The following is a 27,083-nucleotide window of genomic DNA, read 5'->3' as shown; positions in this document are numbered from 1 at the left end:
AATACCAAATATGGCTACATTGTTTGAATTGATTTAGTGACTAATGCTTGACTTATATCTAGATCGATTTACGGCGTGGAGAAGTCATGTACTGGAAAAGAAGAAACAGATTGTGCAGAAATTCAAGCTGTGTATTATTTAATGGGAGTATTATTTATTATTTAATAGAGATTTTCAGTTTCTCTCTCTCTCGCACTCTCTCTCTCTCTCCCTCTCTCTCTCTCTCTGTCTCTCACTCTCTCTCTCTCTCTAATAAGATCCTTTTGTATAAGACCTTGTAACCAAAATTGTCGTATGGGATACAGCTCTGGGGGACGACTAGTGACAACAATATTAAAGTGATCCAAAAATCACAGAACAAGATATCGAGGAAAATGAACCGACGTTTTGTTTCGTCAGGAATTCTGAAATTACATGAATATCTGATGATTCTCTATGTTCGGCATGAGAGTGACCGTTTCAGTTCTAAATACGGTTAAGATAAATAGATATGTAAACCGTCTTGCTTTGAATATGCTACACAACAGCGATGAGATTAAACCGTTGAAAGGGGTTGATGCGCTAGACCTTAGTGATGGTCATCGAAGATAATTTATTTTTATGTTTTTCCCGGAACTATTTCTTACTTACTATTTTTTACAATTTTTTTTATCGTTATAACCCTTATTTTTGTTGTTTTAACGCTGTTACTATTTAACGCTGTATTCTTTCGTTCTTTTATCTACCTTTGTTTATCTTCTATTTGATGAAAAAGCATTGCCTGCGAACTGAATGTGTTGGATACATGTGATCCATAGATTGAACAAGTTGTACAACCCAGAGGTGATAGTGTTAACGATAATATGAGTATTTACTGGATCTTAGTTGTTACATTAAGTATGTTTAATTTTGCGGAAGATTATTGTTATTCTCTTCATTTACCGTTTGTTTTTGCAGGGGTTCTTCATCGGGCGTACCTCTCTCGTGTGATATTCTAACATATTAGTTATGTATGTCTTTGTTAGAGAAACCGATTGTGAATTTTAGTTCTATAGAAAAAAAAAATTAGTTAAATAATAATAGACAGAAATCTAAACTATTAGTATGAAAACCTTAAACTTAAACTTCACTTTCACCTTTGACTTTTGATAAATATTTGGCGCTTGAATATGCGGTCGTGTTTTCAAGATTAACATTTGTTTCTGGTTAAATTTACAAGCTAAAAGATCGGATTTACTGCAAAATACATAATAAAACACGGTTTAGAGATGCCTCTAACATTACAACAAATAACCGACAATCAAATGACTTTTGAACCTGAGGTTCTCTTTTCACGGGTTTATTTGAATAAATTAAAGAACGGCTACTTTCAAAGATGAATGTGTGTTCACGTTAAACTTACACGTTGAAACAGTCGATTTACTGAAAAATTCATAGTAAAACATATGTTTTAACTGCAAACAGCACGATTAATTTTAAATTTATCACGATGTAGGTCATCATTACTTTCAGTGATACGAGTGTTATATCGTCGATCGTAATTTAATGTATACAACGATCATTATTTACGGTTCAAACTTCAAAATCATTGTCGGTTTTTAAAATTTAACAGCTACTCAGTTAACGATGTAAATTTATAACGATGTTCAGCATCGATCAGCAATAATTACTTTCAGCGAAAGCGGATATTGTGGATTTTTAATTCTTTATAGTTGCGATAGCTAATTATCGACATGTTATTTTATTTATATTTTCATAAGAAACGGGATTTCTCGGACATATCATTCGTTAAATAAATAAAGGGCGTATCTCAAAAACGGTGCGTCATAGGACATTTTTAACGCAAATAAAAAGACTCCCGAGTAAACAAACATTTTTACAAACGATCGTAAATATATTATTCATAGTTTATTATCGGCGTAACAGGGCAAGCTGTTATATTGAAATTTTTCACCAATTTTATTTAGAAAGGCTGTAAGTGTTTCTTAATTTTATTTTGACATTTATTGATTTAGGTACTTATTTTTATTGTAATTTCATTTTTTTTTCTTTTAGGTTGTCTTGTATAAAAAAAAAAATATTCATTTATTTTACGTTATTTGCCTGTCAACAGCTGTCAATTTTTGTAACTACTGCTGTGTAAATGTATGAAAACATAATTATATTTTCGTTTACTTTTCGTTTGCTTAATTATATTTTCGTTTACTTCATTTTATATTTTCCTTATTTGATTTAATTTTTAATTTTTACGCTAGTTCTTACTAGTAGCCGGTTTTGAACGGAGAATAAGTTATGAATTAGCTATACTAACGCGATAGATTAATTAACATACAATTAAAAAAAAATTTACTCAAAGGAATAAAAAATTAAATCCGTATTTTTAATTTTTAAATTCTCATAACAAAAATTAGTAAAAAAAGCCGAAAAAATAAACAAAAGGATGTAAATTAAAAAAAATTGAAACAGGTCAAGCCTACATCATAAAAACTCTGAAACGACCTGCCTAGGAGAACTCACCTTTCGTGTTCTGTTTGAAAAAAATCTTGGTTATAATCTTTATTTACTTTTTACGATTATAGTTTATCTTTTGGGATGGCTTAACCTTTTACGTATTGTTTTGTAATTACAATTGAACTTAGATATCATGTCGATAGCTGTCCTCCCTTGATCTCCCTCTCCTTAATGGCCTTCTCTGCTATCATTGTTGGCATCGTTGTCGAGATACATGATACAATCCTCCACACCCTGATCCTCGAGTACTACTATTAAGTCGCGCCATCTAGGGAAACAGAACACCACATGCTTTGCTGTATCCAGCCCGCCGCAATCACGGCAGCGACATGTGTGGCATCTTCCCATCCTGAGACAGGAACCGGGTGAATTCGTAGCCTGTGTTACAATGCTTTCGTTCCACCCGGTTCCTGACATCACTTATGAGCCCATAGGTCTACCTTCTTTTGTCCGAATCCCGCCGTCTGTCATGCAAGCCGTGTAGAGACCGTCAGTTGCTTTCTTTCTGTCCCGTCCGGCCACTATTGAAGCTCTCATTTGCGCCTGTAAGTCTAAGGAAGGCGCTCCAGTTATAACCGACGCGGCTGTAACCGACAACATCTGTTTTAAAACTGGAAATATATGACGTAATAAATAATAAGAAAACGCTATCGAATAAAGTATATTAAATTTTTAATATAAAAGCTATTCGAAGTCGAAGGAACCTCCGACTTTGAGATTCAAATGCTAGTAAGAATTAGTTGCCTTTATACCGATTTGAATACTATATATCAGATCGTCCTAATCCGATTGGACCACGGGAGGGGAGGTTGTTTATCGTTCACTAGTTGAACATATTGCAGCATACATTTTATAAAAAAAAATAAAATAAAATAAATAAAACCGATTCGGTTTGAAAATTACCACTCTATGATCCTGAATGCTAAAATATCTACCTCTCTTGGGAAAAACTTTATTACCATGCGCATTACAGAAAAACCTCAGATCCCGTGTAAAAACTTTTGCGAAAGAGGTTTGACTAAATCACTGCTTTAGATTGGAAACCGGTAGAGAACATATGTTCTCTTATTCATTTTTTCATATATATATATATAAAAGAGAAGGCATATTATTATTATTATTCGTACATTCATACCTACCGAAATTCATAAAAGTATAGAGTTGTCAATATGTATCTATAAAAATGCAGAATTTCTGTCGTTAAGAAAGAGGCAAACCCTTTTTTTTCAAAGCTTATTTACAATAACCTACATTTATATAAACCTGTATTAAATTGAATCGCATCCCAAATCTCAAACGATAAGGACGCCTCAGCAGTACTTGTCAAAAATTACACGGTAGTAAAATAAAAACTATTAAAGATAATTAGCAAATATATATGTCATTTATTACCGCTGGAACATAAGAAAACAAAATATGCTGAACCGATGAAAAAAAAGAAAAGTACACGTAACAATTTAAAATAAAAGTCGATTTGATAATGCACAGTACTTACATCCGAGTTAACAATAGCTGTGTTAACAATAGACGATTACGGGACTCTTAGGTGTAGAACATGCAGTCGGTTCAACCTTCTAATGTTAGGTTTAATGTCAAGTGATTTGTGTAATAGTTAATAAGTTCTTCGTACTTTGAACCGAGACGTTATATTCGCTCCCGCACGGACCAAAATCTTAAATAATCCTGGATTTCATTGTTCCTTGTAAACCAAGGCGCCTCTATTATACACGTCGTTACCTTATTCTGAAACCGCTGAAAGATGTCGGCATGGTTTCTGTTTGCGGTGTCCTATAGTTCGATCCCGTAGATCCAGATAGGTTTTAGAATTGAGTTTACAAACAGCTTATTAGACAAGGTCTATAGAGAGAACGTCTGCTTTGTCTCAAGTTGCCTTCTCTTCTCTCCTACATGTAGACGTTTGGTACCTGAGTGGTATTCTCGGTTTGCGAAGTTACAACGCTATCAAGATGGACCCGTGGGCAAGTTACATCTTTTCATCGAGAATTTCAAACGGTTCGTCTTTGCTGGATTAACGCGTATTATCCATGTACTCGATCACCTGTTGATTAAATTCAGCTCAAATTTCAGGCTGTTTGATGCTACAGTTGGGGTGGCCTCAACAGCGAGAACAGCTGTGTCGTTCCCGATGGAAGCGACAGTAACCTTGTCTGTAGTCGGAAGGTATTCAGTAAAGGTTGCATGTAATACAGACTCAATAAGACGGAGCCCTGATGAACTCCCGACTTGATTTCGAAGAAAGTGTGTAATTCCTTGTTATATACGAAAAATTTTATTTTCATTTTCTTCCCCTAAAATATACTACACCGCTAGAAATTCAAATCTTTAAATATCTTTCTTTCTTTAATATTTTTCTTTATTTCTTTTTTTTATTTAGGCGTACTTTTTTCTTTCGGTATACGATTTCTGCTTGAACATATGGTTAAAATATGGCTATACTGCAATTAACTAAAATGTAGCGTACTATTTACCAGCTTACGATGTATAATCATTTTTTTTTACAAGTTTCTTCGCTTTATTCACATAAATTATTAAGCGGTAACCGATTCAAAATAAAAAAAAAAAATGTTATCGATACTTTGTATTAAACGTTCTAGGTAATATTTATTTATTCAAAATGACTTGATGTTGAGTTCACGTAAAAAGAATGAATTCTATGTTCATTATGTATTTAAATTCTAAGTTCTACGTTCATGTAAAAATAGGCTAAAATAAACAAATATTATTTATCGTATTCTTACTGAATGAATAAGGTAGATGAATTCTTTTTCCAAATGGCCCGATGTACATACTTTTGCAGAACAAGGTTTCATTGCGGAAACGGTATATAAATTCATATCCATCGGTTCTTATACGATTTATGATTTTATGACTTTATAACTACGCTTATTGAAGACTTTAATTTGAGAATAATAATAATAATAGTAATAAAAATGTCTAACTTTATTTTTAACATTAATTTTAACAAATTTAAAAAATATTTTTTTATAAAATCTGTATCGCATAAACCACCTTAACAAGTATTGATTTAAGTAGAAATAAAAATATCTCGATGCTGGCCGTGATGGATAAGGTTAAAATTAAAATATAAAACGTGTTTAAGGGAAACTATGTTATAATAATATGACCCACCGGGTTGGTATAGCGGTGAACGCTTCTTCATAAATCTCAGCTGAGAGTTCTAAAATTCAAATCCTGGTAAAGGCAGTTACTTTTATACGGATTTGAATACTAGATTGTGATACCCGTGTTCCTTGGTTGTTGGGTTTCAATTAACCACACGTCTCAGGAACGGTCGACCTGAGACTGTACAAGACTACACTTGATTTACGTTCGTACATATCCTCATTCATCCTTTGAAGGATGAACGATTTAATCAGAAATACATAGGATTTCTTACGGTGGTTCCGGAGGCTAAACAGAAAAAAAGAAACGGTAAATAAATAAATTTTTAGAAAAAAAATTGAAAAATATGTTTGCATTTACGATTTAAAAAACTTTCAGTGGGATTGAAGGTGTGGTGTTGTACTATTATTTTAAAAGGGATGTACAGCTTTACCCTAAAATCCATTGCGATTTAGTCTTTCAGGTTTCCGCTGCTACCGGATAAGTAACAGAGCTCCTAGGTCGATTACAGAGAGATTTATAATCAGATCTCCTAGACATGTAGGTGATGGTATCTGCAGCACGAATCAGGAAGGATCGCATGCGCAGAACTCAGAACGAGGAGAAATGGATCACGATAAGATGCGATTGTGAATAATATTGATTTATCAAAGGTACGATAGCGTGTAACAGAGAAAATCTCAAGGCTTCCTCACCTAACAAGCTGAATCACGGCCACAGTCTTTCAGAGAATCAGGGGATTTTTATCTATAAAGAAGCAAGGTATTATTTATCAACGATCTGTGTCGATCAGGTTAAATATTACGTGCAATAAAAATGCTTTTTTTTCCAGAAATTAAAACGTACCAGTGCAACCGGGTTATTAAATCCTGAACCTATTTCTTAGAACTCCGAAACCGGAACGATTACGTTCTCTAATTGAAATGTCGGAACAATAATGATCATATCGTTTGAAGAAAAGACTATTTTAGGTGACGTTTCTTAGTTCCCTCGGTTTTGTTTTTTTTTGTGCTTAATATTATATGTGGACTCCAGATGGACCCAGCATCGAATTTGTGCGGTAAAGAAGAAATATTAACCGCGTAGTAAACCGTTAATTCAAAACCCCACTTGTTTTATTCCGTTAGCTTAGGTTTAGTAAGAATAAAATGAAAGAAAAAAAATTTGTCATACTGTAACCGATAAATTATTACTTTTTTTTTTAATCGACGTGAGTGTGCTTGTCGATAGAAACATGTATGTGCACGCGTGTTTGTTTATCGCCGCACGTTCTATTCCGCTTAATAAAATAAATGTATTCACTTTCTTGGAAATAAATCTAAGAGCCAGATTTACAATTTATATTCCATACATCTTATCTATATTCGAAACTTTGTTATACATAATTTTTTTTTTATAGTAATCGAAATATTTCATAAAACCACACAATGTCAAGTTTTATCGATTCCTTTTTTGTAATAAAAGTTTGTTTTTACAATAAATTGCGTAAAAAGGCATGATATTATTGTGAAGAAAAAAACAAAACAAACAAGTAGTATATCGATTGAATTATATAATATTAAACTGTAATATTTTATAAACTGAATACAAATTACTATAACATATTTTAATATTACTTTTAAAAAGCCCTATTTCTGAATTGAATTCATATAGTTTTTCTTTTATAAATTTCTCGAATTTTATCAATGTAATGCTATATTTGACCGCTTAATAAAATGAAAAAAAAAAAACAGTAAAATTTATTCATTAAAATAATAGATTTAAATTTTAAATATGTGATTTTAATCAAATAATTTCAGTTTATAAGACGTGGTGCTGTGTACTTGTTATTTCTCGGAATGATTATGTAACTTTTTATGAGTGATCTTTGTCTAAAATCATCATCATTGTAGTAGTTTTTAAATAATATGTCGATAATTAAAGCCTTTCTAAAGCAATATGTCTTATATTCAATGTTGTGAAAGCCAAAATTAGGCGATATGTTGCAAAATTTGTTCAGTTGGATCCCTGGCGCCACGTGAATTTGCATAAATAAGAATTTATCGTAGATCTTCTTGATGCTCTACACTCTTTGCGATTCCGTTTTTCACTCCTGCCCATAACCTCTCCACTGTGTTTGTACGCCCCCCGATAATTGAATTTCGAAAGTTAACCGAAAATTAACAATTTGATGTGTAAAACTTTGTACGTTGTAGATTAGGTATAACTCCCCCAAAATCAGAAATTATATTTGTCCAAGTCTGATACGTTCCTTTATAACACTTAGAATCATATCTTTTGTTCAATCGGGGAGAACTTATACGAAACATTCATTTTTTTCTGAAAATTTCCGAAAATACCCACTGCTGAGGGTAGACCGCCCCCGCAATGTAGTTTAATCTTGCAAAAAGATTCCTCTATTTCAACGTTCAGATCATTCCCGCTTTTTATTACCGGGTTACGGAGTAACATCTCCGCAAACATCTCCGTTATAAGATTTTTCCAGTTTATTGCAATGGCGTTACCGTACCAAATTTTTCTTTACAAAACTTAAAACCGGTAAATTCCTTACTTCATTCGTACAGAAAATAAACAGCTTTCAGTTTCGCTCCTTAAACGTTAGACTTGTGACAATTCGCTTTTGCAGAACGACATTTACGGTCCCTGTGGCTTACGAAAGACTTCTTTCATGATACTTTACGCAAAAACTTATATAAAATCCATTCGGCTAGTAAAACCTAAAAGAATTTGTTTATCCGGGATCTTCTCGCAAATTAATTCAATCGATCTCATGTTTGATGAAAATAACGTGTAGTTGCAGGCACAGAAAACATACACGATAAACGACTGAATAAATTTACACAGCCGGAGGGATAACTATGATGTAGCAGGTGAAAATACAATTACTACAAGGACAGTTAAGGTAAACGTTAGCGGTTTTATTATATACGATTACTTAATCCGTAAGTGATTTACATAACTATATTAGTAATTCAGAAGATGAGAATTAAGGAATGTATCCGCTTTCGAAATAAAACCTGTCGAAACTCAGAAATTATCCGATATCGCTTAATTAAAACCTTTTTAAGACTTTTGAAAATAATATTTAGAAGCGGATGGTAATTTTTTTTAGAAAAAATAAACGATAAACTATCACGATGTAAGTACAGTTTTAAGTTTGGAAAAGTACTGATAATTCACTATCAGATTTCACTTATGACAGCAATGGCTTATACAAAAACGAAATATCATTACTAAAGAACATTTCTTGATTTTTACAAGGTCTTGGGATCTGTTTTCAGGGCGCTTCTCTTTAATAACTTAATAACCTTTCGAGTAATAAGGAAGGTTGTAGCCTGGATATAAAAATATTGAAGTAATGGGGAGCATTTTTTAAAAATAAGTGTCGTCAAAATCTCTAAATAATGCATATCTCAGGGCGCAAATGTTGGACCGATATTTTTGTCTTTGACAGACAACTATTTATTATAAATAAATAAAAATAGGAAGCTATTCAAGAATCTGAGAAAAGAGCCTACTAACTGTAAAGAGGGGCTTTATTTCAACATTGAATACAAATAAAACAAAATATTTATTATTTTATTGGACGGCAGTAATCTCTAAGTTAAGATTTCGTTCTAATTACTGTTCAGCTATTGCCTGAAATCGCTTTAATAAATCTGATAAGTTCCAGTGCATTAAATATTTGAGAATTTGTATAGATCAGAATTTATACTTATTTAGGGAAAAGGTTATCATTACCTACTTATGTTTTCTCTCGATTTAGGGAATACCTCTTTGCCTGTTTTAGATAAAAGCACAATGACTATAAGGATTCCAGAAAATAGAAAAATGAAATCGAAAATTTCCGCGAGATGTGCGTAAGTATGTATAATACTTATGCACATTTTATGTACGTGTATGTATGTGTATGTTGATATGTAAATAGCCTTATATCTCCAGAACTGCTTGACCGATTTTCACCAAACTTGGCTATAGTATTTCTATAGTAGGGGCATTGATGCTATTAAATTTTCAATTCAAAATATCAGGGGTTGGGTTACAGGGAGAAAAACGAAATCATCTCTAGATTTTGCATAATTAAGGTTTTGTGTATATATATATAATTTTGTAAATATTAATAAAGTAAACAAATTTTGTAAAAATATGTTTTGCTAAATTTCACCCCCACCCGTAAAAGTGGTTTTTGGTGTTGGCCTATAAACACCTTATATCTCCAGAACTACTCGACCAATTTTGACCAAACTTGGTCAGATTACTTGTACATATGAGGCATTGGTGCTATTAAACTATCAATTCAAACGGTCAGGGGGTGGGGGTTATAAGGAGAAAAACGAAATCGTCTGCAGATTTTACATAGTTAAGGTTATATATTTATTTTTGATAATTTTGTGAATATTAATAAACACCATTTGTAAAAAACGTTTTTGCTAAATTAATTTTTATTATGAGAAATTATAAAACGCAGTACAAGTGGTGATTTTAGTTGCATTTTTTAAAATATTTTTGTGAACAATTATAAAAAAAAAATCTTTTATGTAAAAATGTTATTGGTAAATTGCACCTTCACCCCAAAAAATAGTAATAATATTGAAACGTTTTAGAAGGTAATACCACGGTACGGTGGGTCTTTTTCGTTGCAGTTTTTTCTATTAGCATCTTGTTGGTTCTACAAATTTGTTCCCCATCAAAGCGGGGTCTTAACCCGGCTAACCCCCTTCCGCTATTCCACACCCCACAAAATACTTAGAGACCGGACTACTGCTGTAGTCGGCTGCTATGTTGCAACGTCACAGGTGAGTGGTAGAATTAAATAAATGAATTATATTTAAAGTGTAAAAATTTATTTAAAGTGGCAGTAAGTACTGCTACACCTGTGCGAATCATATACGGGATGCGCGTGCGCTTTAACTGAAATCATTGAATTAATTAAACAAAAACTATTATATTTAAATAAAACGATAAATATTTTAAATTAAGTTGTGTATGTATGTGTGTATAAACCATGAATCAGAAAAAAGCCGCATGACGGGAAAGTCCTACAACTGTGTTGTCAGCTTTTTTTATTTATTTAAATTTATTTAATAATCTGTTCGGTTGAAATTAATAAATTATTGAACTTTTTTTTAATAAGTTGTGTTAAATAATGCAGTTATATATTCTCTAAGGGTTAAACTCCTGATCTAATTGGGTATACCTAATTGTCCAGATTAGTTTTTCTTTCTGTTTTTTTCGGCAGATCGTATACGTTATTTTTGTTCAGATTAAACTTATAAACATCGGTATAAATGTTTTCTACTGAAGCGGTCGTGTGTTTAGCGCTCGGTCGGATAATATTTGATCGCCGATTGTAAAGGTCGGTTAAACAACTATATTCAAACTGCTTCATTATTACATAAGTCACAAAAGATAAGTAAACCACCGAAGGCTAATTTTCATATAGAGAGTTGAATTTGCTACAGCCGAGTCATCTGATATCGGTTAATAGCCCTACATAATGTCTCTCTACGTTAGTAGAATAACTTTGATTTTGACAAATTGTGCTGTTATCGCTTCTATATCGTTCCAACCGCTTCACTAGATAATATTTGTTTACGTTTACGTTTGTGTGTTCTTGTATAAATATTTAAACATTTATAAACGATAGAACCGATACTAATTCCAACAAGAAACTTCGTTCATCATTTATTCTTAATATGAAAATGTTTTTTTAAATTCTATCTGAATATTTATTTCGTAAAATCTACAGTAAAAAATAAAAAAAGATAATTTTTTAATTTATTTTTTTAATACTTTTATTTATAGTCGCATCAACAATCGAAGTCATTATCAAGTTATCACTGTATGTAACTGTACAGGTAAATTTGTAGTCTTGAAAAAACTCCGGTCGACTACTCCTAAGACGTGTGGTTAATTGAAACCCGACCACCAAAGAAGGATCGGGGGGCTCGGGGATGAGAGACAGCCCTCTGCGGAGCTGCCGTTAACACGTACTTGCAAGAGCGGGCGGTACTGATGAGGCACGGAGACTTTTGCACCTCAGAGCGAAGAAGACCGAGTCCGGGGATGCCTCGATCGGAGTGTCCCCGTAAGAGGCGTTGGCATAAAGACTGAGTCCCGGCTCCCGGAGCGGGGACCCAGGGACGGCATAACCGGACCTAGTGGATCCTACTCTGGGAGTTTGAGGCGGACGCAAAGTGAAATCCGACCGGTGGGCCGAGATGTGGAGGCCCGTTACAGTAAAGGACACTCGCCTAGGCTGTGTAATACTTAACTGCAGGATCCGGTCCGGGAGAGAAGAAGAATAAAAATTAAAAAATTAAAAAAACAACCGCCAAAGAACACCGGTATCCGCGATCTAGTATTCAAATCAGAGTTAGTAGCGTTGAAACCGATTCCAAATTTTGAAATCGGTTTCGTAAATAAATTTTATTCCATTTTATTTTCTTAAGGAAGAGCCTTAATTCTTCTGAAAAGGTTTGCTGTTACATCTTACTTGTTTAGATCGCAAACAATTTTTACAATCGAACAAACAGATAATGTAATAATGTTGGGAGTAAATATATTGTAGTTATTTTTACTTTTTTAATGGTACAAAACAACTGGTAATCGGCGGAACGGTGGAAAAAAAAAGATAAATATATTAACAGATTTTTATTGAAGTGATTTGGCATCCTGTGATCGGTGGGTCCATCTACTGTGACGTAACCGGCTATAATTTATAACTACTAATCTATATGAAAATTAACTCAAACAATATCCAAATATTGGTGTTAGTAATTAATTAATTAGTTATGGTGTTTATTACGTGAAATGAATAGTTGTTAATAATTAGGATTGAAGTCAGTCATTCAGGCGTACATTCTAATTGAAATTCCTAATAATCAAGTGCTTGTTAATTGAAAATCAAGCGGTTCATAAATGAAAATTATTCTATACCGTATAATTATTTGATTAATTTTCAGGCGTGCTACTATTTCTATTGATTCCAGTCATATAAAAGCGCAATTCATTTTTTTATTTTTATACGTCGGTTGATTTAGTAAAGTTATTCGAATTATATTTATCTATCTTCATCGATGACTACATGTCATTTGACTCACTTTCCCTTTACTTTTTACAAAATTTATTCCAATTTTTTCCTTAATTTATTATCTCCACCTACTACCGCATTCATATAGCCTATTGGAGACCGAACATATTGCAAAGAATAAATTTCAACCTTTCAGCAAACGGTGAATAAGTGTTGATTATAATTGTCGCATTGTATATTTTCCGATCCGTGCAGACTAAATAACTCTACATAAAAGTACTATAATCGAAATACTGTATTTCTATAGCTGATATAGAAATACTTTGGCGGTTGGGGGTTCAATTAACCTTATATCACAGGAACAGTCGGCCTGAGTCTGCAAAAGACTACATCTCAGTTTCATGTCATAGATATCCTATTTCATTGGGCCGCGAGGAGTTGGTAACTGTTTAGTTGAACAGATTTCAACATACACGTTAGGAAAATAAATAAAAAAATAAAGTTTTGTTCTGCTTTGTTTTTATTAATAAAAATTGATTATTTGTTTTTTATAAATTTTATTACATCGTAGCTTTTGGAATTCTTGTAATCTCCGCCATTTTTCCTATGACGTCAAACATTTTATTTTTAAATAAAAATCCCTAATTTTTTCAAATTTTCGGATACAATACTTGATTTAAGACATTTTGTTCTTGAATAATTTTCCTTAAACTGCCCCGCATCTCCAGTTATACATATCGATAGTGTAGTATGTCATTTTTCGAAAAATGAGATTTTAATTGTGTTGAAATTATACAGTTTGTCAATACTAAATTGATTCTTTTATTAATTTTATTTTTTAAAGTTATATTATTAATTGTTCCACAACTATAATAAAATAGTACTCATTTATTTTTTATAAACTGAATGAAAAAGTAAATGTTTTGTAAATGCTGTGGTTTTTCCTTTATTTACTAGATTAACAAGATTATTTCAGAATTTAAGGTACTGATTAAGAATATTGTAAAACTGTTACGACGAAAAAAGTATATTTTTTAAAATTTAATCAATATATTAATTTTTTTTTTTTTTTGTCTTCAGTCATTTGACTGTTTTGATGCAGCTCCAAGATTCCCTATCTAGTGCTAGTCGTTTCATTTCAGTATACCCTCTACATCCTACATCCCTAACAATTTGTTTCGCATATTCCAAACGTGACCTGCCTACACAATTTTTTCCTTCTACCTGTCCTTCCAATATTAAAGCGACTATTCCAGGATGCCGTAGTATGTGGCCAATAAGTCTGTCTCTACTTTTAACTATATTTTTCCAAACGCTTCTTTCTTCATCTATTTGCCGCAATACCTCTTCATTTGTCATAAAGTGACCCACCCATCTGATTTTTAACATTCTGCTATAGCACCGCATTTCAAAAGCTTCTAATCTTTTCTTCTCAGATACTCCGATCGTCCAAGTTTCACTTCCATATAAAGCGACACTCCAAACATATACTTTCAAAAATCTTTTCCTGACATTTAAATTAATTTTTGATGTAAACAAATTATATTTCTTACTGAAGGCTCGTTTAGCTTGTGCTATTCGGCATTTCATATCGCTCCTGCTTCGTCCATCTTTAGTAATTCTACTTCCCAAATAACAAAATTCTTCTACCTCCATAATCTTTTCTCCTCCTATTTTCACATTCAGCGGTCCATCTTTGTTATTTCTACTACATTTCATTACTTTTGTTTTGTTCTTGTTTATTTTCATGCGATAGTTCTTGCGTAGGACTTCATCTATGCCGATCATTGTTTGTTCTAAATCCTTTTTACTCTCCGCTAGAATTACTATATCATCAGCAAATCGTAGCATCTTTATCTTTTCACCTTGTACCGTTACTCTGAATCTAAATTGTTCTTTAACATAATTAACTGCTAGGTCCATGTAAAGATTAAAAAGTAACGCAGATAGAGAACATCCTTGTCGGACTCCCTTTCTTATTACGGCTTCTTTCTTATGTTCTTCAATTGTTACTGTTGCTGTTTGGTTCCTGTACATGTTAGCAATTGTTCTTCTATCTCTGTATTTGAACCCTAATTTTTTTTAAATGTTGAACATTTTATTCCAGTATACGTTATCGAATGCCTTTTCTAGGTCTATAAACGCCAAGTATGTTGGTTTGTTTTTCTTTAATCTTCCTTCTATTATTAACCTGAGGCCTAAAATTGCTTCCCTTGTTCCTATAATTTTCCTGAAACCAAATTGGTCATCTCCTAACACTTCCTCCACTCTCCTCTCAATTCTTCTGTATAGTATTCTAGTTAAGATTTTTGATGCATGACTAGTTAAACTAATTGTTCTGTATTCTTCACATTTATCTGCCCCTGCTTTCTTTGGTATCATTACTATAACACTTTTTTTGAAGTCTGACAGAAATTCCCCTTTTCATAAATATTACACACCAGTTTGTATAATATATCAATCGCTTCCTCACCTGCACTGCGCAGTAATTCTACAGGTATTCCGTCTATTCCAGGAGCCTTTCTGCCATTTAAATCATTTAATGCTCTCTTAAATTCAGATCTCAGTATTGTTTCTTCCATTTCATCCTCCTCAACTTCCTCTTCTTTCTCTATAACACCATATTCTAATTCATTTCCTCCGTATAACTCTTCAATATATTCTACCCATCTATCGACTTTACCTTTCGTATTATATATTGGTGTACCATCTTTGTTTAACACATTATTAGATTTTAATTTATGTACCCCAAAATTTTCCTTAACTTTCCTGTATGCTCCGTCTATTTTACCAATGTTCATTTCTCTTTCCACTTCTGAACACTTTTCTTTAATCCACTCTTCTTTTACCAGTTTGCACGTCCTGTTTATAGCACTTCTTAATTGCCGATAGTTCCTTTTACTTTCTTCATCACTAGCATTCTTATATTCTCTACGTTCATCCATCAGCTGCAATATATCGTCTGAAACCCAAGGTTTTCTACTAGTTCTCTTTATTCCGCCTAAGTTTGCTTCTGCTGATTTAAGAATTTCCTTTTTCACATTCTCCCATTCTTCTTCTACATTTTCTACCTTATCTTTTTTACTCAGACCTCTTGCCATGTCCTCCTCAAAAATCTGCTTTACCTCCTCTTCCTCAAGCTTCTCTAAATACCACCGATTCATCTGACACCTTTTCTTCAGGTTTTTAAACCCCAATCTACATTTCATTATCACCTAATTATGGTCGCTATCAATGTCTGCTCCAGGGTAAGTTTTGCAGTAAACGAGTTGATTTCTAAATCTTTGCTTAACCATGATATAATCTATCTGATACCTTGCAGTATCGCCTGGCTTTTTCCAAGTGTATATTCTTCTATTATGATTTTTAAATTGGGTGTTGGCAATTACTAAATTATATTTCGTGCAAAACTCTATAAGTCGGTCTCCTCTTTCATTCCTTTTTCCCAGCCCGTATTCACCCACTATATTTCCTTCCTTTCCTTTTCCAATGCTTGCATTCCAATTTCCAACTATTATTAAATTTTCATCTCCTTTTACGTGTTTAATTGCTTCATCAATCTCTTCGTATACACACTCTACCTCATCATCATCATGGGCGCTTGTAGGCATATAGACGTTAACAATCGTTGTCGGTTTAGGTTTTGATTTTATCCTTATTACAATGATTCTATGGCTATGCGTATTGAAATACTCCACTCTCCTCCCTATCTTCTTGTTCATCACGAAACCTACTCCTGCTGCCCATTATTTAACGCTGAGTTAATTTTACAAAATATTAAAAGATTACTAAAATAAACAACAGTGAAATAATAACAAAATAGTAAAATAAAACATTGGGGATTCAGGTTAAGTGCTGTCGATAAGTACAATTGGAGATAAGTTTAACTATATCAGGGAAAATTCCCTGAACTGCGTATAGAGGAATAAAAACCCAAGAAAAAAATTTCTTAAAATTGTGTTATATCTAATCATTTCATAAAAATTGGAATTCCAGTTGAAAAGGATGCAAGTAAGCCCCAGGGCGAAAAAATTAGAGAAATTTTAAAGGTACCAATATTGTACACGTATTATTAATGCAAAAAAAAATCTAAAAATCGAAATCTTAAGTTCCCATTTAAAGTTTTTCGTAGCTTTCCTAAATAACAAGTTCTCAATGGTGGCACAATTAAATTGAACATTGTATAATTGTTTACCGGGATTACCTTTATTATTATCTGTTGTAACTGAATTTCATTGTTTAAATTTACGTTTAAAATATCGTAACGTAAATTTACAGAAATGTACCTTTTTTGAATAACTAATTTGATGTTACGTTTTTAAAAAAAGCTGATGTGGACACCACATGACTTTATTAATTATTTATAAATCAATATATTTAAGTTAAAAAGAAAAAAAATTAGAAATGAAGTCGGATTCTCGCCGATGTGCCTTTCCTTATAAGATCCAAATATTTCATTAATTAAAATTTTATAGGGTTATAACTCTGGAACCAATGAAATAAGTACCACTTAAGATATATCTTGATAAGCTTTCAGTGAGGGCTTATTACTGCAATTAAGAAAAAATGTCCAAAATTCAAATCATTTGGATTTTGGACAAATTAAAAATCCAAATTTGATTTTCGATTACAATCAAAAGAGAAGGTAAATTAGATGTTACAACAGTCTTAAATCCAAAATTTCAACAACCTACGGCTAATCATGTTTGAGTTATGAGAGATACATTCGTACGTACAGACGTCACGCAAAAATTAGTCAAAATGGATTCAGGGATGATCAAAATTGATGTTTCCGTTAAAATCTGAAAACCAAAATTTTTCCCGATTGCAATACTAAAAACGTAAATAAAATTATGGAGATATGCCCGGTTATCTATTTAATGCATTATATGTTCCCATTTTTCTGACAGAGTTTGGAGATTTTTTTTTTTGTTATTTTTTCCCATTTTTTAATAAAAGATATTTCAAACAGGAAACGAAAATAGCTAATTAAATTAATAAATAAGTGATATGTTTGTTTTGATTGGCTGAATAAAAAAACATCTGAGGTAGACAGCACATGGTTTCCTTGTACGCCTATTAAATTATATATATACATTTTTTGATGTACTTCATTTAAACTTATTTCATTTGAAAGTGAGATACGATCCACCAATTCATTAAAATTTTATTTGACTGTAACTCTATAAACAATGAAAATAACTACCGCTTATGATAATCGTTGAAAAGTTCTCAATGAGGACTTATTACTCTGTCAAGAAAGTCCAAAATCCAAATTTTTTTGAATTTTGGTTTTTTTTGGACAGTTCTGGTTCAGTCGATCGCAATCTAAAAGGGAGGTGCATCACTAAATATTACAACAGTCCTAAATAAAAAAATTTGAACATCCTACGGCTAATCGTTTCTGAGTTGTGCGAGATACATATGTACGCGCAGACGTCACGCCGAAACAAGTAAAATTAGAATCAGGGATGGTCAGAATGGACATTTCCGTTGAAATATGAAAACCGAAATTTTTTGCGATCACCATACTGCCTTTACTTCGCACAAGGAAGTAAAAAGTACGATTAGATAAATGTAAGAACCATATTAAGGTTATTGAAATAAATTTGTATATGTAGAGCTATTTTTAAGAATTACGAATTTTAATTTGAACTTAAAATTAACAAATAGTTAAGACAAGAGAAAAGTTCTTTTATTGTTTTAAGCTTATTATTTTAACCAAACATGAAACGTACCAGCCATATAAAATGTATTACGAAAATATAAACAAAAAATAAAAAATTAAAAACTTTGTTTATCTTGTACGACATTTTGCCAAAAAAAGAAAAAAATGGTTTTCCAGTTAAGGTATATGATAATACAGGCACACACACGCGCGTGTACATAAGCGTAACACCAACCATTTTTCTTTTTTATATATATCTTTTTTTTTGTACTTTATCATCCGTAACCTAAACAAAATTTAAATTTTATAAGAGCGTAATATAAACATCTTTCTTAATTTTCATTTGTATATTCAAGCAAGAAATTTAAATATTTGTTTACTACATTTATTTTATATATCGTTTATTTATTACAATCACATCATTAATTTATTTAGAATCACTTGTTTTATATAAATTAACCTTTATTAAATTTTAATCAATTTTGTCTGTGAAATTCGCTATTAATAGTTGTGACTTTATCAAAGAAAAAAAAAGTTTCTATGCGAGATTTTAACTAGAACGTATCTAGATATCTGGTAAATGCGGTTTACTGAGCTAATTTACTCTGTCTTATTTGAACGTTACATAAAATGCTAATGGATTTAATTAAATCTTTGCTCATTTTAATATAGTATTTTATTTAAAATATAGTATCTAGGCCATTCTGTAGTTCATTGTAGGCATGTTTTGTTGGTAATTACAGCCTCTTTTCTTTGTAAGTATTGTATAAATTCACATAATTTCTAATCGTAACTTGTATTAAATAAAAATATCAAAATATATATCATTCTACGAGTATTTCTAATAATTTCTTAATTAGGTATTTAAACGTAATGCTGAATTTGTAGAGAAATTATTAATAATGAAATGTAATAATATTCTTTATATATTATCTTTACTACGATATAATTATTTTTAAACAGAAATTTAGAAGATTTTTCTTCATATTTTTATAGTTTAAAATAATATTTTCCGCTCTTTCTTGGTCGCATGACGATCGACTTGCTTCCTGAATCGTAAACAATTTCATTTATTCCAAGTATTTTATTAGTAATAATTATTTTTAATAAATTTAATTTATAAAATAAAATTTTTAAAAAACTACTGAGACAAAATTAAAGTCAGATGATTCAAACAAATCACAGAATATCTCAGAATTTCTGGTATAAAACACACAAACGTAAAGAACAGAAACGTATTCTGGAAAAAGGTAAAAAACAATGAAGGGATCCAGAAAAGAAATGAGTGCATGTTAATATGAAACAGTCAGAAGAGAGAAAGAAACAACACAGCCTGGAAATGAATGAGGATAGAAAGAATTGGAGATAGATTAGAATTGAACTATAAATCGGTGTCAAGTAAAAATTAAATAAATAATAACAAAATAAAAAATCTTAAATTGTATTTTAAGTTTTTCTATATATTAAAAGTTTATATATTTCTATTTAAAATTCAAAATATATTTAAAATATTTTACACATAAAAAGTTAATTCCTAAAAAACTAGATACAAATCTATATATATATATATATATAAGCCGAGATTTCATGAATATAGATACAGTAGTCGTTCTTTACATTCCCTTGCTCTGATTCAACCCTTCATTTAAATTCGGTTTCTGAGGTGTGGTTAGTTTGTTGTAATCCACAATACTACTACCGTACAACTTTGCGATACAAAATACACTTAATTCTCAGTAGAGTAACTCTATTCGCCTCAAAAAATAAATCCTATTAAAATTGATAATGTAATTTTTTTTCATGAAATAGTTTTACAAAAGATTTTGTCGCTTTTTTTTATTATGTACTAACATGAATTTAAAAGAAGAAATAATTCCTTTTAAAAAAGTTATTTTTAAATTAAAAAGAGAAATAATCAACGTATTCAAAACGCTGAGGGTTATGTGCAACAAATTTTATCTCTCTCAACCCACCGGAATGGTCTGGTGGTAAACTCGTCGTAAATCAGCCGATTTCGAAGTCAAAGTTCTCAGGTTCAAATCCTAATAACGGTAATTACTTTTATTCGGATTTAAATACTAGATCGTGGATACTTTGGTAGTCGGGTTTCAATTAACCACACGTCTCAGGAGTAATCGACCTGATTTTGTTCAAGACTACAACTTATCGGTACAATTACATTATACTCGTAACTCTATTAAGACTTTAGTTGTTGATGCGAGTATAAATAATAATTTAAAAAAAATATGATCATTCAAACCGAGTTAATATAATTTAACATTGTTACATCGTAAAAAATTGTTTCAAGTTTAGGATATATTACTTTTTAGTACGATGAATAAATTAGAAAAAAAAGTAAAATAACTGTGATTAAAATAGTATGTGATGATTATAGTATTGTTTATCTGGTAGAAAAGATAAATTTTTCTTCCATCTTTTTAACATTTATCTTAACTCTAGTTAAAAATAATATTAAAAAATGTTAAAAAATATTAAAAATATTAAATTAATATTAAATTAAATTAAATTAAATTAAATTAAATTAAATATTAAATTAATATTAATATTAAAAATATTAAAAAAAAATTAAAACTGTGATTAAAATAGTATGTGATGATTATAGTATTGTTTATCTGGTAGAAAAGATAAATTTTTCTTCCATCTTTTTAACATTTATCTTAACTCTAGTTAAAAATAATATTAAAAAATGCAAAAAAAGAAAATACAAAAAAAAACAAAATACAAAAATATATTTGAATACATATAAAAAATTATTTTTTTTATATAACCATAATATGTAATTATAATAATGTAAATATTAATATTTAACTAATATTAATATTAACATTAATAAAAAAAAGGAAACAAATTAGAAAAACCCTCTAAAAAGTAAAAGAAAAAAATTAAATCAAATTGAGAATTTGAACCGAGTTTGGTAAAACTCTGTCAAGTAGTAATGCAGATATAAGGCGATTTACACACCGACATACATATATACATACGTACGCACATTTTGTCGAGGAAATTTCGATGCCGTTTTTTGGTTCTGTGGTTCTTAGAAGTCGGTTCGTCAAGATTTGGTAAAAAGCTGATACGCCCGATTTTACGGGTCACCATACTTTCCCTTCTATTTAGCTATTGCTGCTAAAAATGTACCGCAATATAAAAAGCAAATTCATGATCTCGAACCCGCTGGGACAGTCTTGTAGCTGATTTTCGAAGTTGAGAGTTCTAAGGTTCGAGTCCTTGTAAAGGCGGCTGCTTTTATATGGATTTGAATTCTACATTATGGATACCGGTGTTCTTTGGTGGTTGGATTTCAATTAACCATAGCTGTCAGAAGTGGTCGACCTGAGTCTGATCCAGACTACATTTTTACCGGTACATTTTACAATTACGTTGCACTACATCTGCAGCTCTCCTTAGGCCTGGCAAGCCGACAGCGGTAGTTGCATCCGCCTGCATACACACGCCCAGTTGGAAACCTGGTTTTAGAAAACAACATGACCCGGAGAAAGCACACCTACTGATGAAAGATTAAACTACCGTTTTAATGTTGTTTAATAAACAAATTTTGTGTGAGTGTGTGTAATTAATGTTACGATTTTAAGCGATTCTCAAGATGGTATTATTTTATTATAAAAATTTGGTTCGTACAACTCTTACACTTTTCCTCTTTGAAACTGTATTTAATTTCTTTTGCTGAAGTTAAATTTTCATGTTTAGATCAGCGATCAAATCTATCATGATTTTGTTTCATCGAAAAATTTTGTGCGGTTCACCTCTACCCTTAGTAACATTTTATCAGTTGTATTCATGTCTAACAGTTAAAAAAAAAAAAAAAACGGAAACCGCCGTTTTACTTTGGAAATTCATAAATTTGATATTATCTGTTCACTAAAATTAGATTTATTATAATTCAATTTTATATTTCCAGTTTATATTTCGAATTTAATTCCGTTCAGATAGATCGATCGAAATAAATCATTTAGAGGAGAAAAACAAATTTTACCTGGTTTTTTATAACTGGAAATTGTAAAGGGACTTATAATAAACGTAAAAAAAATAAATGCGTGTGCGGGGGTGGTGAAGAGTTCATTTGGGGGATTGGAAAGGGGTGAAAATTGTATTTTTGCGATTTCCGGCGAAAGTTGAGGTCAAAAAAATTTGTGGTTGTTTAAGAAACAGAAAGATATACTTTCACAAAGTTTTGTCAAAATTAACTTATTTTTGCAGAATTGAAAATAAAACGAAAAAACAGAAAGATTTTTCGCATTTTTCTCGGAAATTTTGAGGTTATGTTAAAAAATGACCTCTTGTATTGGAAAATCTTTTTTTTTCAACCCCTCAACCACCAAATCGATCCTCCACCAGCTCCGCTCACGCATTTTATTTTTTTACGTTTGTTATAAGCCCCTTTACCATTTCCACTTATAAAAGCCCAGGTAACAATTTTTTTCTCTGAATGTAATTTGGTTGGACTAATTTCTTTGAGCTAACAAACAATTCTAAGGATGGTTTTAACTTTAACCTCTGACTTCTAACCGGATATTAAATAAATATTCCTTGTAACTGAATTCAATAATCATTTACAATTCAATAATAGTTAATAAAATTGTACAATTATTTTTAATAATTTTCTTTTTACTTTTAAGACCAAAATGAATCACTTTTTTCAATTTTTTGGCAAGTTCTTTCTTTTCTTGCTGATTTGTTGTTTTTCAGCTTTTCTTTTTTGCCAGTAATTTCTAACGGTTTCAGATCTTCTTGCCCTTTCTTGTTCAGAGTGTTTTCTTGGGTTTTGATAGGAATCTTGTTTCTTTAGTTTTTAATTTCTCATAGTTTCCGGTTTTCGTTTTTAGGTTTTCACGGGTTATGTCTAATTCCTCCATGTCTTTCTGTACTTTGTATAGCCAGTTCGGTCCGCTTTTCTTGTTCAAGAAAAGTTCGATTATCCGTCTGATAAGTCTGGTCTCTTCCATTCTGAAAATATGTCCTAGAAAGGAAATTCTCTTCTTTCTAAATTTATTAGTTATCGGGGTGATCGTTTTGTAAATCTCTTCGTTTGGAATAATTCTTCATATCCCGTCTTTTTTAATGTTTTTCCCGATGCATCGTCGTAGAATCTATCTTTCAATCTTTTCCATTTTGGCGGTACACTTTGTCTGGTACGGTCCAAATACGGTTTCGCATCCGTTTCTGGTCGGATAACTGAGTTATAATGTCTTATTTTTGTGTTTATGGACATACATTTTTTGTTATAGATGTTTTGTGTTTTATTGTGGCTTTGATGAGTTTATTTATTCTTTCATTCCAGTTTGGATTTTCTTGAAGGTTGTGATGTTTTCTCCCAAATATTTAAAATTTTCTACTAGTTCTATGTCATTATTGTTTATTTTTACTTTGCTTATGCATAGCGGGTCTCTCACCATAATTTTGGTTTTTTCGTAGGAAATTTTTAGACTGATTTTTCCTGCAATCTCTCCCAGTGTTAACAGTTGATATCTGGCCTCTTCTATATTTTGGGCTAGTAGGGCTAAATCGTCCGCAAAGCCTAGGCGATTTACTGAGATATCTTTTCCTATTTTAACGTTATCTTTATTTAATTTTTTCCAATCCCGTATTATAAATTCAAGGGCACAGTTAAATAAAAGCGGTGACAGTCCATCTCCTTGTCTCAGTCCTGTTTTGATGTCGAATGGATCAGATATTTCTCCCCTGAATTTAACTTTGGATTTGGTATCCGTTAGTGTTAGTCCGATGATTTTGACTAGTTTTTGGTGAAGCCCTAAATTTCTCAGGATTTTTAGCAGGGATTCTCGATGTACACAATCATATGCTTTCTTGAAATCAATAAAAGTCACTACCAGTTGTTTATTCCTTAGCTTATGATACCCTATAATTAATTTTAATTTTAGAATTTGTCGGGGCAGCCTCGCCATGGTCTAAATCCCCCTTGGTATTCCCCTAGTTCTTGTTCCAGTTGGTCTTTGATTCTGTTTTGAAATTATTCTTGATAGAATTTTGTAAGTGCAATCTAGTAAGGAAATTCCCCTATATTTTAATATTTTATAATATAATTTTTCCAAACTGATTGAAAAAACTACCCTTACCAAACTCAATGGCAGTAAAAGTTTTTAAAAAAATCAATTAATCATTTATTATTAAAATTTGTATTTTGTCATCAGTTTATCACATCGATAAACTTTGATTTTCCTTCTCTTCTTTATTATTATTGTTAACCTCGGCGCATTTTCTACGTATTATATCTTAATTGTTTGATTTACGCAATCTAACTTTTATCTATCCCCATAGATTTTTAATTTTCATTTTATACTTCTTTCTATTACTAAATGATGAAACCGTGGTTGTTTTTTTTTATATGAAACCAGTTCTTTTAGTAAGAATTAATGGGGGTTTTCCTGTTTTATGTTAAGATATTTTTTTTTTCTTTTTAAAGAACAATCTCGTTTATTAAAAAAATTGTAAAAGTTTTTATTTTTGGCAGGTTGACTACGTAAAAAGTTTTTGTTAAATTTCTATCCAAGTCGTAAAGCTGAATTTTAAAATTAATTTCCTTTTCAGCATAAAAGTTCTCTTTCCTTATTATACCTTTTCTAATGTCCTCTATGTATATTGCATTTATTGTAGTTTTTCTTCTTTAATCAAATTTTGTTAAATTTTAAGATTTTATTTCTTAACACTTATCTCGCCATGCTACTATGGAATATATTACATTCATTATGGCATATATATATATTACATTCATTTTATCCTTCTTTATTTTTAAATTAAATTTATTTCCTATCGATGAGTCTACATACTACTCATACTATTTTCGGGCTCATTATTATTATTATTATATTTTTTAATTAAAAAGCAATATTATCAGCAAATACTTTCCTGCTCAATTTTCAATTTTCCTACTTTTTTATTTTCCTTTCCTGCTATTGTTGTTATTGCTATTATTATTATTATTATTATTATTATTATTACACGTTATTTTAACAGCCTACTTTAAATTTTAAACCTCAGTAACGATAAAAAATTGATGTATTTTATTTTTTGAATTTAAACATCATAGTTATAAAATTAATTAAAATTTCTTTTAAGGTATATTTTAATAATTTAAAATGTTCAGATACGAAGTAATTAATTAAGAAGAGAAATAATAAGAAGTAAAGAATAAGTAAAACAATAAAACAGGAAAAAAGGCATGACTTCTTGTGTTTGTTTAATATAAAAAAGTTCGTACTACAAGACTTCCAATCGATGGAAAATGTTCTATTGTCAACATAGAAAAGGTTGGACAAATAGAAAATTGTAATAACAGTGAAGTTCAGTTTTGTATCTTCTTTCTTATACTAAAAAGTTATTTCAGATTCAAAAACACTGAAAAGATGTTGCATTTGTTTTTTTGTTGTTTTTTTTTTGATGCCAATACAAAGGAATTATCGAGACCAAAAATGTAGGTTCCATTTTTTCTCCTTAAATTTGTGGTAAAGTATTTTTTAAGTAATTAATTTTGTAAATTTTACTTATTTAATTTGTAAATAATAATAATAAATAGTATATATATATATATATATATATATATATATTAGAAAATTTATTTGCCTTTACATTTATATAAAAAAAGACTATTTTTGTTACTTAAGTGGTACGGATTGAGTATTAATGTGTAATGCTTAAAGCACTTTAAATTAATAAATTTACATTTTTAATTATTATTAAAATTATGTGATGAGCTTAATGTACTAATGAGGTACGTCTTTTCAATATTTTATGTTAAATTCAAATAAAAACAAATATATAGTTAAAAATATTTATAATAAAACCTACAAATTTTTTTATAATTAAATGTATACAATAGTATAAATTTTGTCCTTTCCGAAATGACAGGAGTTATCATTAGAGAAGCTTTTCTGGGATGAAGGATGTCATTGATTTTTTGTTCATTATTTGTCCCTTGAAGAGATAGTCATTCTAAATGTGGATATATATTGTACTATATGATATCATTTTTCTGATGATCTAGTTGCATTTAATTGAAGGTAGGATTTTATTGTACGAATTTACAAAATATAAAGATCAATATATAAATGCGCGCGCGCGCGCGCGTGTGTGTGATGTAATTACATTACATTACATTGCATAATATATATATATAATCTTCTGTAACGATTTTAAATTGTATTAAAAATTATTTATTTATTATTATTGTTACGAATTTTGGTTTACTTAAAGAAAGAAATATTATACATATTTATTCTGATTGATACATTATATACTATATAGGCGGAATTACAAATAGAGAAATGCTACTTTTAAAGGTAAAAAAAAGGAACTGCCTGACCTTATTCCTAGAAGTTTTAACAGAAACAATGGTGTAAAACCTTCATCATAGCAGTATCACAAAATACATAATTATAAATTAAAAACTGTTAACAATACTCACCTGTTTTCATGTTTATTCAAAATTCTAACTTTCAGCCGACCTTTGTGCTTCTCAGCATTCCATGCATCGGTTCCGTGTTCGAATCCTGGTCAGGCATGGCAGCTTTTCATATGGTACAAATTTCCATCGGGCTGATGATCACAGCTGTTGATGCTCTATATTTCATAAATGCAAAAAAACCGTAATTGGAATTGAAAAATTCCAGTTTTTTTTCGGTTTCTTTCTATCTACAATGTTGTATTTTGCTGAAAGACAAATTTAAATTATACAGAAAAAACGGTATTCTATTC

The 27,083-nt window shown here is 30.8% G+C and overlaps 1 protein-coding gene across 1 annotated transcript in view; it reads right to left on the bottom strand.

Moving 5' to 3' along the window:
* Positions 1-26,818, bottom strand: part of LOC142325665 (uncharacterized) — a 107,264-nt gene extending 80,446 nt beyond the window's left edge. Inside the window, exon 1 of the mRNA XM_075367701.1 lies at positions 26,794-26,818. Within this exon, the coding sequence (XP_075223816.1) occupies positions 26,794-26,803 (10 nt within the window). The 5' untranslated portion in view covers positions 26,804-26,818. The remainder of the gene's footprint in view (positions 1-26,793) is intronic.
* Positions 26,819-27,083: the final 265 nt, after the last annotated feature.

This window comes from Lycorma delicatula, chromosome 5 (assembly GCF_047948215.1).
Source record: "Lycorma delicatula isolate Av1 chromosome 5, ASM4794821v1, whole genome shotgun sequence".
NCBI lineage: Eukaryota > Metazoa > Arthropoda > Insecta > Hemiptera > Fulgoridae > Lycorma > Lycorma delicatula.
The sequence above is the reverse complement of the archived record's forward strand: the minus strand, read 5'-3'. Positions and strand labels throughout refer to the sequence as shown.